We start from the raw sequence: 13,504 nt of genomic DNA on the forward strand, positions 1-13,504 counted from the left end.
AAGGCCCGTGATGAGAGAGAGCCTGGCCTATTTGGACAAATCCAGTAGAGCTGGAACCATGATGGGAAGTAGGGAGCCGAGAGGCGAGGCTAGAAAAGCAGGCGTGGCTTGACCGCAGTAGGCTGCTCTCTGCTGGAGTTTGGACTTACCCCAAGGGCAGTAGGAAGGCACTAGGAAGCTTTAACAGGGAACGGACCGGGTCAGACGGCACCATGACGGGCACCCTGGGAACTATAGCACCAAGGAGAGATGTGGGGGGACATCTCTTGGCTGCCTCTCTGGCTCCTATCCCCACTTCTTTATCCCAGACTGGACTCCTCCTTTCTCAGGATTCTGGGTTGGGGGGGACTGACCCCACATTCCTGCCTTTAGACTTGAGCCCTGATTGGTTTAAACGGATCAGTATATATCCCTTGTCCCCCTGCCCCACTACCTTGATTGGAGACTAGACCCATGACCTCCTTCCAGCCATCTGAGACCATGAGGCATCATCTTAGGGCCGTGGTTGGCAGGGTGAGGAGGAAACGGGTCACTTTTACCAGGATGTCCTTAGAATGGCCCCTGTGCTGAGGAAGCAGAGCCAGACATGGAGAAAGGAAACCCAGTTCCCGTCATAGCTGAAGTCTGGATCGAGCCTTGCCTGAAAGCGGAGACTGCTGGACTCCTGAGTTACACGAGTCAACTGAGTGACACGAGTCAATAAAGTTCTCTTTTGCATTCGTTTAGGTAGGTTTTCTGTTACTACAAAGCGCTGGACAGAAGAGACTCACAAGGCACAGGTTGCCCTGGAAAGTCCCAGAAGACTGCCCGGAAATGCTAGGGCAGAATTCTGAAAGAAGAGAAGGAGGTAATTAGCAAAGGAGGTGGAAAGGCTGTCATGGAGAGGAATGGATCATTTGTACGGTGTCTTTCCTGAGAATCTGCTAATGACATTCATTCATCATCAATACCCGGAAGGCAGGTGGCCGGGGGTGGATGTCATCAGCCCGTCAGGGGGAGGCCCTCACCCCCGACCCACACGGAGCATGAGACCCCTGCCGTCGAATTAGCTCATCCTCCCTCGCTGCTCCTCCCCATCCAAGGCGAGGCCCCAGGGGGCAGATGATCGGCCCACGGCCACACAGCAAGTGCTCGGACCTGGAGCCCAGGCGTGCTGCCCCTGGGCTGAGTCCTTTCCACTCACCAGTCCGGAAGCCACGAGCCTTCCAGGGCCCAGTCTGGGAACAGCTGATGTCATTGCTTTTGAGACAAAGCTCATTTACCCCATCTGGAATTCACACGCAGGCTCCTTTGCCCGGCTCCTTACCCGTGGGGCCCCTGGCTGTGGCTCCTGCCTTTTCACTGTCGCGGCCTCATCAAACCCGTCAGTGGGTGGCCTCGCTAACTCCCAGCCGGGCTTGACCTCCACGTAATGAGCCTCTCCAGGCCCCTAGGAACTACTCTTAACGCGGATCATCCAGAGGTTCCTGCACCAGGCTCATTCAGAGTTATTAACAAGGCTGTGTTTACTCCCCCGGAGGGGCTGGCTGGGGACCGTGACCTTGCCGCAGAGCAGGCGAATCGGGGGCCACTCGGGCAGTAAAGGGCCGAGTTATTATAGGGCTTCCCCACCCGCAGCCTCAGAGACCAGGCGGAGACAACCCGGAAGGGGCAGGGTGGGGCGGGGCTTGGCCTCCCCCAGGCCATGAGTTCACGGGGAAGGAGCCCAAGTTGCACCTGCCCCTCACTCCGCGCGTGTCGTCTTGCGTCTCTTCCCCCGCCCGTGAGGGTCACCGAAGGGCACCCGGGCGGGCTGCTCGGCGTCGGTGGGCTTCCTTCCAGGGGAGCCGGGAGCAAAAGTGGCTGGGGCAGGAAGCCCCAGGGAGATGGGGGCTGTGAGTCCAGGAAAGACGTTTCGGGAACTCCACCCCCAAACTCAGCCCTGTGCCTCCCACCTACCGGTGGAGCTTTTCCTACGTCCTCATCGACAACATTCCCGGGACCCACGGGAAGGCCCAGTCTGAGCCCCCGCAGCGGGCGGGTCGTTAGAGGGCGGGAATCCTGTGCTTGGCACGGACTTCCCTGGGCCGGGGGTGGGGTGGGGGCGATGGGGTGCCCACCGTCAGCAAAGTCCTGTTTGCTGGGCTGTCAGGCCCCATCTGCAAAGCTTCGGGAGGCGAAGAGCAGTCCCCACCCCCAGCTCTCCCAGGGCTCACTCATCTACACAGCAGTAAGTCCTTGGTAGCCCCGGATCGTGCGGACCCCCACGTCTCTCCGTAGCCGGATTCCGGGATGTCTCTGTGCTACAGAGTGAGCTCCCAGGCTGCGGGTCAGACAAGCCTGACTTGAATCCCTAGGGCCGGTCAGCAGCTGTGTGGCCCAGGCTCGGCCGCTCAACCTCTCTGGGCCTCACTGCTTAATTCACAGGATCCTGCGAGAGCTCCGGGGCCGATGGCACGAGAAGCCCTCGGCCTGCCGCCAGGCACCCTGCGAGGGTGCCGGTGAGTGGTGGCTGTGGCGGTTCCCCGGGGACCTGCTCTTTACCAAGTTCAAGTCTGAAAGCAAGAGAAGCTGAGGGACTGCAAGGGAAGGAAGGTGTCCTGCTTCCATCCCGGTCGGTTCTGACCCTTCGAGACTGGACCCCGACCCAGAACGGTTACAGCACCCAGTGGCCCAGCTGGAAGGAACCTCAGAGCCCCGCACTGTACAGACAGGGAAACTGAGGTCCAGCGGGTGACAACAGCTGTCTAGGTCTGCACCGGAAGTTAGTGGACCTGGGCATTATGGGATTCTGTGTGTGGCTGACCTCAAGGGGGCGGATGGACTTCATGTCATGGCCAATGAGGAGGTGAGGGGCTGGGGGGTCACCCCCGACCCATTTATCGCTGTTGTCTGAGCTTCCCGTCTGGGTTGGGCCCAACAGGGTGCGTGTGGTCCAGCCTTCCTGGGGCCCCTGCGTTGGCTCAGGGGTAACTGACGTATGGGGGACCAGCCCCCTACATCGGGGGCTCTTCGAGGAGCCACCCCTTGGATCTGCCCAGGGGAGCCCATATCCTGTTCCCTGGCCCCGGCACCCCCTGGGATGAGGAGGGGCTGGGCCCGGCTCAGAAACCAACAGGCATCTCGCTGATGCCCTGGGGACAGGCCAAGTGGCGGGCAGCTCCCTGGCACTGAGGGTGGTGATGGGCTGCTGGCCTTGGGCCTCCAGAAGAGCTGCTCCTCCGCCCCTGCCTCCCCCCCCCCCCCCCCGCTCTGATCATCTCTGAGCTTGACCCTGGGGGAGCCCGCTGCTTCCCGGAGGCTTCACCCTGCATCTGGCAGAAGCCACGGGAGGTGGCATCTCCTCTCTGCCATCTGGAAGGGGGGCACGTTGAGGCTTCCCGAATTGTGTGGTTGGTGATATTTGGCGGGTCAACCCAGCTCCCCTTTCCTGAGCGCAGACCTCGGAAGCCCTGAGCATGTGACCTGCCCCTCGTTGGCCAGGGCTCGTCGGACCCGGGCGAACACCTGACTCGCGTGGGCCAATCAGACCCTCTGTCCCAGAACCGGTCCCTGTGACTCACCAGTCGGTCTGGTGGGCAGGTGCTGGAGAGAACACGAGACCCAGGCTGGGGCAGGAGGCGCCGGGGAGGCTGCCTGCAGACAGAGAAAGTGCCCGGGTGTTTTATCGGATCCCACCCCAACGCCCCAACCGTCCCTCCCCATCCTTCTGGAAAAAGCACCCGGTTCCTGGGGGGAATTTCCCACCCCACGTCCGGTGTGGTCCCGAGACCCCGGCACAGCCCAGACAGTCTCTCTCAGGACTGCACTTCGAGCACAGACAGGGCCGCAGAGGGGGAGGCAGGGACCCGAGCTGATGGCTGCCTGAAGACACTGTTTTTCCTCGTTTTTGCCGGCGGGTCCCACATCCTGGAGATCGGGGGGACCTGCCCCTCAGTCCCCTGACGCTTCTGTGTGCCCCTTCTGCTGCCATCAGCTGCTTTGGGCTCTGTTCCCTCCCAGGGGTGCCCTGACCCTCGGGTGCCCTGGCTTGTCTCCTGTCCTTCTGATGAATTGGCCCACGCTGAGACAGCAGGCGACGGGCGGCCAGCCGTCCACTTGTAGGAAGAGCTTCACTTTGAGAGCCTCGCCGAAGGCCGCAGTGGGGAAGGTGAAGTTCAGACAGGGTATGTGCCCCCGGGCTCACGGGGCAGAGAGACTGTGAGGACCGGAACAGTCTGCCTGTTAGGGGTTGTCCTTCGGCAGGATGGCCGCGAACTCCCGGAGTGAAGAGACCTCCTGTCTCTTCCGGGGCATCCGAGAGAACCGAGGGGGGGAGGCCTTTACCCCCGGGCCAGATGGGCTCGGCACCTGTTTCTCGTTCCCGAATGTGCCCGCTCAGCTGTTCCACGCCTCCTGCCACCAGAGAAAGCGGCTCCGACCCGGGGCACCGCGGTCCCCGCTCACACATGAGGACACCGAGGCCCAGAAAGGCCACGTGCCTGAGCCCGGGTCCCGCAGGCAGGACCAGCACGCGGGCTGCTGGTTTCCGTGCTTTCCACAGATGGCTCCATTAAAGCATTGCTTTTCCCCCTTTGTCTATCACAGTGTGGATATTATTCAAATAAAATATTAGTCATCAGTAACAACAGCCGATCTTTACTGAGTAGTACGAAGTATTTTACACACATCACCTGACTTGATTCTTTTGTCAAAACTTTAAAAATTTTTGTTTTGAGAGGGAGAGCGGGCACGCCTGAACGTGCCAGCAGAGGAGGGGCAGAGAGAGAGAGAGAGAGAGAGAGAGAGAGAGAGAGAGAGAGGGAGAGAGAATCCCAAGCAGGCTCTGCACCGCCAGCAAGGAGCCGGACGCGGGGCTCGAACCCACGAGGCGCACGATCATGACCCGAGCTGAAGTCGGACGCCTAACAGACTGAGCCACCTCGGCCTCCCCCACGCTTGATTCTGATAATGGCTTTGTGGGGGAGGTGGTATCTTTGTCACGCCCATTTTCCAGGTGTGGAAACTAAGGCTTAAGGAGTTTAAGCAACTCGCCTCAGGCCACATCACCAGTAAGTGGCTTCGGGGCTGTGCCAACTGCTTCCCTCAACGGAGAGGAAGTGATTGGCCCCTTCCCCAGGCCCCTAAAACACGAGGCTGGCCAGAGGGCCCTCTGACACGGGTGGATGGTCCTTCCTCTCTGAGCCCAGAGTCCCCTGGTCCTCTCCGACTGCCATTTCCCCTGAGTGGGTATTTACTTAGGACTAACGATGCAGCAGCTCCCCGGCAGGCAAGATGGGCGGGTCAGACCAGAGAATTCTCCCAAGGGAACATCGGGAGGCTCTCGGCCCAGGCTGACCCTTCCTCCCGTGACCGTGACCCACAGCACGGGGGTTCACGCCACTCTCTCCAGCCACGCCCACCCTGTGAACACACCTTCTGAAGGTTGACTGCTTTACCTCCATCCGTCTAACCCTCGTGGAGGCTCAGTGTTGCCCCACTTACCTTGAGGGCATGCTCTCCCCATCATGTCTCCCAGGGGGGTCGGACCCATAAAGCAGTGGGTTCCTCGTGGTTATTTATTCCACAGGACACCAATTTTTCAAATGCTAATGGGAGTTAAGGGGGGGGGGGACAAAAAGGAGTGCTGGCCAAATAAGTTTAGAAAATACTTCAATAGAATAGATTCCTTCCCTGCAGGACTTCTCAGAGCCTTTATGGTACTAACCTACACCCTGACTTCTGGAGGGAGGGGGTTTATAGCATGGCGATTCCCCACAAGCAGGGGAGCCCTCCTCTTCCCGTGGGACGCATATACCGCACAGACTGGTGTTTTAGGAGGCACTGAATTACATACATTTAACAATTCTTTTTTACTGGAGAAAAATATGTTAAAAACTACTTAATTAAAATACTCAATGACGTACATACGTTTTTTTTTCCCCTCACATAGTTGGGATCATCCTGTAAGTTTTTGAAATCTGTGTGTGTGTGTGTGTGTGTGTGTGTGTGTGTTTGTGCTGTAAACAGATCTACACCATGTGAATAGCTTTCCAGCCATGCTATAATATGGTGTAGAATTCCACGGTTTGGTAGGTGAATGCCTCCTTTGGGATATGCAGATGACTTCCGTTTTTTTACTGTCGTTATTATAAACGCTGCTGCAGTCACATCTTTGAGGCTTGACATTTGTACGGATCTCTAATTGGTGGCTGAGGATAATTTCCTAGAAATGGAAGTGCTGAGTCAGAGAATATGGATATTTATTGTCAAACTGTTCTTTAACAGGACGTACCAACTTGCACCCTGCTTGGCGATGTCTGGATGCCCATCTTCTGGCTCCTTTGCCAACACTGGGTACGATTATTAACTTTTTGTTTGTTTGTTTGTCTTGGCCGATTTGTATTGTGCTTCTTTGATGGCTTGTAAGGGACAGCTTTCCTGTGGACTGGCCACTTGCATTTGCTCTCGTGTTGTCTAACCGGGTTCTTTCCCCAACTTTCTAATGAGGGCTCATCTTTTTCTTGGTGGCTTAGAAAGTTTTTTTTTTTTTAATGTTTATTTATTTTTAAGACAGAGACAGAGACACAATGCGAGCAGGGGAGGGGCAGAGACACACACACACACACACACACGCACACACACACAGAATCCGCAACCCCAAGGACCAGGGGGGCTTGAGTTCACCCGGGGGAGCCAAGGAGTCTCCACGGAGGTGATGTTTACGTGGAGACCTGAAGGGACATCAAGGAGCACTGCTCATCACGTGCAACTTTTAAGTTCCTAGTAGGCACTTAAAAGTTAAGATACCGAGGGGCTCCCGGGTGGCTCAGTTGGCTGAGCGTCCAACTGTGGCTCAGGTCATGATCTCGTGGTTCGTGAGTTCGAGCCCCGCATCCGGCTTACTGCTGTCAGCGTGGAGTCCGCTCTACTTTGGATCTTCTGTCCCCTGGTCCTCCCCCACGCCTGCTCTCTCTCTCTCTCTCTCTCAGAAATAAATAAAGCATTAAAAAAAAATTAAGATAGTGAAACTTTATATCCAAAGTATTACCAGTTCGATATGCAATTACCTTTTGAAAAATAGGAATGAGATATTTTTCATTCTTTTTATTTTGTACGCACCTTCAAATCTCCTTGGGATCTGGCGACCTTTCACGTGCTCAGTGGCATTTGCACGGGAGGGGTCTCTGTGTTGGACACTGCACGTCTAGGCGGTCGCTACAGCACGGGAGGGGACAACAGCCCTGGCGGAGCAAAGTCGATGAGGGGCGAGTCAGGAGAGAAGGCGGCTCAGAGAGGGCAGTGGCTGGATTAGCCTGGCTGGGGGTGGGGGATGGAATAAAGTGTTCAGCCTTGAGGTCTATTTAGGGAGTGACATCCAATGGCCGAGGTGCATTGGACGGTTCTAGAGAGTGGGGTCCCTGGGAGGGCAGGGGGTCTAAGATGTTGTACATTTCTGGCTAGAGCCAGAGTATAGGAGAAGCCATTTGCCCCAGGAGAGAAGATCCTTTTCTGGGGGTGGGGCGATAAGTTATGTTTCTGGCCTGGTGGATTTGGGGGACACTCAAATGGACACGCCCTGTGGCACATCAGATACGCAAGCTAAGGCTCGGAAGAGACTGGGCCGGAGCCGGGAAGGTCACCGTCGCCCAAAATGCAGTGACATAGGGAATATCTGATCCAGCATCTGCCTACCCCATGTACGTCATTTTTGTTCCCCGAGGGCTTTCTGGAAGAACTACTGAGCAAGCTTCTGGGGTCACACTCCCAGGCCACTTATAAAACAAGACAAGGGATTCTCTGCTGAAAGGCAGGGGGAGATCTAGAGGCTGGGTTAAGATGCGGATTCTCAGGCCACGCCCCCATCTCGTTCAGTCCCGCCCCTGTCTGGATGGCGTCTGGGCATCTGGGTCATCGATAGACTCTGGCAGGTGACTCGGGAAGGCACCTTCCCTGGGCCACCTGCACGTGAGCAAAATGACTTGACCAAATGTTTGTCTTATTCAAAAGCAGTATGTTTAATTGCAGAAAACAATCTGTCTAAAATACACGGGAGTTTCTGAATTTAGTAGTGGCGATGGTCGCACAACCCAGCAAATATGCTGAGACCACACAACTGTGCGCTTTAGAATAGTGAATCATATGTTATGTGAGTTACATCCAAGTTTTTATTTTATATACTTTATTTTTATTGTATTAAAAAAATTTTTTTAATGTTTTTATTTATTTTTGAGACAGGGAGAGACAGAGCATGAGCAGGGGAGGGGTAGAGAGAGAGAGGGAGACACACAATCCCAAGCAGGCTCCAGGCTTTGAGCTGTCAGCACAGAGCCCGACGCGGGGCTCGAACTCACAGACTGTGAGATCATGACCTGAGCTGAAGTCAGACGCCTAACCGGCGGAGCCACCCAGGCGCCCCGTTTATATACTTTATTTTTAAAGAACGTGAGCAGGGGAGCGGGGCAGAGGGAGGGGGAGAGAGAGAACCCTAAGCAGGCCCCCACGCTCAGCGCGGAGCCCATCGGGGGTACTCGATCAACCCCGGGATCATGACCTGAGCCGAGATCAACAGTCGGCCGCTCAACCGACTGAGCCCCCCAGGCGCCCCCAATTTTTTAAAATACAAGGAAAAATACAGAAGAGAACAGAAAACAAAGTGATCTGCATTCCCACCTGTGCTGGTAACAACTGAGACAACACCCAGGGGGTGTAGCCTTCAGACTGCTTTTCACAGGGGTACGTAGTTAATTCGATTATACTATACGCACGGGTTTATAACCCTCAGGGAGCCGCCCTTGACCCCCTTCCCCACCCAGGGACCCATCCCTGTTTCTGAGGGCTCAGTCCTCATGCTCCCTCCTTAGCGACCTCATCCTGCCACACAGCTCTTGATTCCATCTGTCCCAGGACGACTCCCCAGCTTATCGCCACAGCCTCCGTGACCCTGAACCCCAGGTGCCGGCATCACCTGCTTCCTCGGCATCTCATCCAACGCGCATCCATGCTTCACACGGCCAGAGCCGGACTCCTGCTCTGGCCGCCTCCACACCTGTCCACTCCCCACCCGAGCAACGGACAACCTGTCCTAACAGTGGCTCGGGCTCAAATCCTTGGCATTGACCTTGACTCCCTTCTCCTTGTCCCCCACCCAGTCCATCAGGCGATCCTACCGTCTCTCCTCTCAAAATATAACCTGAGTCTTAACTAGTCGACCCCACGTCCTCACCTGCCTCACCGGACCGGCCACCGCCACCCTGGCTGGCCATGCGGCGCCCTCCCGTGGGTCCTGCCTCTGCCCAGGCCTGCCGGGAATCGGTGCCCTGAGCAGCAGCCAAGGAATCCGGTTAAATGTCCACAGATCCGGAGTCGGACTCCCCTCCCACCTCCCCCAGGCTCTCTAAGCCCCACCTCGGCCGTCACCTCCTCCTTGCCTCTCCCTCCCGCGCCGTCCACCCCCAGGCCCCCGGCACCTTCTCATCACAGAGGTTTGCTGAGTGACCACTGCAGAGTCAGGTGCCTTGTCTTTGGAGCCGCAACTACACAGATGAAACAAGAACGCTGCCCCCGAGGGGCCTGGCGCTACGGGGGAGGGGACACACGCGACAGAAATACAACCACCCAGTGACACAGACAGTCTGTGATGGTTGCTAGGGCGTAAAAGGATAAAGCTGGTTAAGGGACAGGAAAGGTCCCAACATGTTGATATTGTAGCTGGTGTGGCCAGGGACGGCCTTGTGGACTCTCTTCTCTTGCCTCTGTCCGTCCAGGTGGAGCCCTGGCCACTGGCCTCAGCCTCAGCTCCCACCCGGAGCGCCCCTCCACAGGGGGGCCACCCCTCTGCGCGGAGGCTGGAGAAGATCTGACCCTGCCCCCCCTCTGCTTAAAGCCCAGAGGCCCAGTTCTTTGAGGAGGGGTCACGCCTGAGCCCACGGGCCCTGGCCCTGGTCCTGGTCTCGGGCATCAGCTCGTACCCCCCCTGCGCCTGGGGCCCTGTGCTCTGAGAGGAGCGCTCCCTGGGGTTCAGGCCTCCCCTCCTCCAGGTTTTCGGGGCCTGGAACGCGGTCCCAACCACCCACCCCTCCCTCCCCTGGCCTCGGAGGTCACCTTCCCCCGGGCCGCGGCAGGTATCCCCCATCATACATGTGACATCCCGCAGTGGCCCCCCCCTCCGCTCCGCCCCCCCCCCCCCCTGCGAGGGCTGGGACCGCGCCCGTCCCGTTCCACGGCGCGTCCCCAGCGCCCGACAAATCCGCGTCGAATGAATGAGTTTCGCCGCGCAGAGAGACTCGGCCTCATTCGCGTCAGATCTTCCGGGCCCTCCCCCACCCCCCACCCCGGCCGCGCCGCGGGGGTGGGGGTGGGGGGGGCCGGAGCGCGGGAGGGGGGCGGGGTGACCGTCCCCCTCCCGCCGCGGGCCCGGCGTGGGTGGGGGGTGGGGGGCGCCCCGGCCGCCGGCCGCCTCCGTGGCCGCGGGGCCGCCGTTCCGCGGGCGCAGGCCCGGCCGGGCGGGTGCGGGGCGGGAGGTGGCGCCGGGCGCTGAGTGGCGGCTCCGGGTCCACCCCTGGCGCGCCGGTGCGAGCGGGAGGCGGGAGGCGGGGAGCGCAGGGGCGGCGGCGAGAGGGAGCGCAGCAGCGAGCATGTGCCGCGGAGCCCAGTAACCAGGGACGACCGCGGCCACCCCGCGGCCCGCGTCGGCGCCCAGCCCAGCGCAGCTCCGCGCCGCGGCGCCCGGAGAGGGCGGCGGCCGGACGGCCCGGGCCTGCGAGCGGCCCGCCCTGCGCCCCCCGGCCCCGCGCCGCACCCCGGGGGGGGGTGGGGGCCGAGGCGCCGCCAGCCGCGCCGCGCCGCGCGCCGGAGCCCCCGCGCCCGGGCCCACGCGGGCCCGGCGCAGACAAAGGCGCGGCCCCGGCCCCGGCCCTCCGCGCGCCCCGCCCGCCGCCCGCCCCGGCCCGCGCCGGCCGAGCCGCTCCCGCCGGGCGCCCCGACGGGGTCCGGCCGGGGGGCGGGGGGCCGCGGCCGCCGAGGATGGGGAAATCCAACAGCAAGTTGAAGCCCGAAGTTGTGGAGGAGCTGACCAGGAAGACCTACTGTGAGTGCGCGCGCTCGGACCCCCGCCCCGCGCTCCGCCTCCGCCCGCTGGCGCCCCTCCCCCCGCGCGCGGCCCCCTCCCCCCCCCGACCTCTCCCCGGACCCCCGCGGCCCTCCCCCCTCCCGGCCACTCCCCGCCCGGCCTCGGCGCGCGCCCCTCCGCAGCCCCCGGCCGCGCCCCCCGGCCCCACACCTGGGCCTATTGTTCTAGGGCACCCCTCCCCCCCCTCCGCCCCCCCCTCCCCCCCCCCCCCCCCCCCCCCCCCCGCGCCCGGGACCGGTGCCGCCTGGCCGCGCGCGCGGGGCCACCCCCGGGCCGGGAGGGCCGGCTCCAGCCCACCCGCCGCCCCCCTGTCTGCAGAGCTGTCCCGAAGAGCCGGGGTGTGCCCGGGCGAGGGGCGGTGGTCGGGGAGGGGGCTCCCGGTTGCGCGGTGGCTCGGACTGGCACGGGCGCAGCGGGGTGGGTGATTCATGCATCACGATGCCGCTGCCGTTGCCGCCGCCGCCGCCGCCGCCGCCGCCGCCGCCGCCGCTGCTGCTGCGAGGTTGGCCTGTCGCCCCCTCCCTGGCCCGGATCGTGTGTGTTGGGGTGGGAGGGGGGGGGGGCGAGGCTTGTCAGAGAGCTCCAGGCGGCGGCGCGGGGTCCTGGGTGCCCTGTGGGCTGCAGGCTTTACGGGGTGAATTCTCCCCTGGCCCTGATCCCACCTCCCCCCCCCCTTTTTATCCCTTGTCTGCCACACCGGAAAATGGGTTTATACAGCGGGGGAGGGTGGGTGATCTGGGCGATCTCCACAGGTAAGCATTCGGGGCATCCCTGGGACCCCCCTGTCTGCCGATTTCGGACTTCTCTAGAGCTGTCTCCGTGTCTCTCCACTTGGCCCAACTTCACAAGTGTCCTGTACCCTCGGATCTTCGGTGTCTCCATGACAGACCTGTCCCTTCTCTGCAGCCTTCCCCCTCCCCCCACCGGGGGGGGGGACACCCCAGCTTGCCAGGGGTTAATGGTGCTGGGTCCTGACCGCTTGCTCTTTCATTTTGGGGACGGGGAGAAGAACCATTACATGGTCTGGAAGGGCTTCTGCCTGGGTGTCTGACTCAGAAGGGGACCCTGGCCCTGGGTATGGGTTGCAATTCGGAGCGGGCACCTGGGCAGCAGCGAGGGTCTAGCCCCTCTGCACTCTTCCGGGAGGCAGCAGACTGACTGCCAGCCTCCTGCGTTGATGGAGGCCGGGGAGGCAGCTTCTGGTGGTGCATTGCACAACCTCTGCCCCCCTCCCCCCTCCATCGGTCTTCTGGGCACGTTTGCAGGTCTGGCCAAGCCCACGGTTCAGGGCCAAGCCCACGGTTCCATGCCCCTCGCCCCCGTGTGCTGGGAACAAAGGGGGCTCTCCTGAGTGGGTGCTAGTCCGCTGAGAGGCACTGGTCCTTCTCCGGTGGAATTCTCCAGCAAAGAGCTCACATCCCAGTAGCTTCTCCTTGAAGCGTGGAGGCTCTGGGGACCGAGACTCAGTCCCTTACTGCTCTTACCCTCTTTCCTGGGGTGTGTGTGTCTGGGGGGGGGGGGGGGTGCTTTCCAGTTTGGCTACTGTTTTGTGACATTCGCTGGGCCTTCCCTCAGGCTCTGTGCAGGTGTGGGCCGCAGCTGTCCGCAGGCAGGCGGCAGGTGGGGCTTCCCAGGTTCCTGTGCCCGGGGAGGCAGAGGGCACCACAGGCTTTGCCAGGAGTGGTGGGCTTGGGTTGCACCGGGGCGTCCCCGTCGTGGTGGAGCCTGAGAGCCACCTGCGAGCTGAATGAAGCCAGGTTGCCCGCTATGGAGCATGTGACATGCCAGCCTCTTTGCGTCACCAGCTCATAGGATCGTCAACCGCCCTACACACGGTGGGCACTGTTACCAACCTCATTTACCGATAAGGAAACTAAGGCTCCCAGGGGTGAAGTCACGTGCCCGGGATCCACCCGGGACCGCGGGTGGCGGCAGGACTTTCAAAGTCCAGTCTGCCTCCAAAGTTCTGCCCCTTAAAAGACCTCACAGCTCAGGCCCAGAAGTCCGGAGGGGGTCTTCTTCTGTGTGTCCCTGCCCGGTGGCCGCCATCCGGCAGTGATGGTGGATTGTGGATGGGAAGGGGCGTGGGGCGGTCATTTTGTCCACCCCCCCCCCCTCCCTGGGGACATCCGTCAACTTTGGGAGAAGTTGAGTCAACAAGGCTTTGTTAGGAAGGGGTCTGGTGCGCTGGGCTGGCCTGGGCTATTTTTAAAGGCCTTTGGAGACGTGGAACAGTTTTTGATCGGAGAGAGCGAGCGGAGGAGTCCTTTCCTCGGTAGAGCCCTTATTAGGCGTGGGCTGGGGGAGGTGGCGGTGGGTTCATTTGCCTCCTGTCCGTCTCGCTCCCCGATGCTTGGGTGTGCTGGCACTTAGTAGGTCCACAGATATTTGCTGATGAAAGGCCTCCCAGCAGGA

At 60.6% G+C, this 13,504-nt stretch overlaps 1 protein-coding gene across 1 annotated transcript in view; it reads left to right on the plus strand.

Moving 5' to 3' along the window:
* The first annotated feature begins 10,983 nt into the window (after nt 1-10,983).
* NCS1 (neuronal calcium sensor 1) overlaps nt 10,984-13,504 on the plus strand; it is a 47,557-nt gene continuing 45,036 nt past the window's right edge. Inside the window, exon 1 of the mRNA XM_042913450.1 lies at nt 10,984-11,047. Within this exon, the coding sequence (XP_042769384.1) occupies nt 10,984-11,047 (64 nt within the window). The remainder of the gene's footprint in view (nt 11,048-13,504) is intronic.

Source organism: Panthera leo, chromosome D4, assembly GCF_018350215.1.
Source record: "Panthera leo isolate Ple1 chromosome D4, P.leo_Ple1_pat1.1, whole genome shotgun sequence".
NCBI classification, from domain to species: Eukaryota; Metazoa; Chordata; class Mammalia; order Carnivora; family Felidae; genus Panthera; species Panthera leo.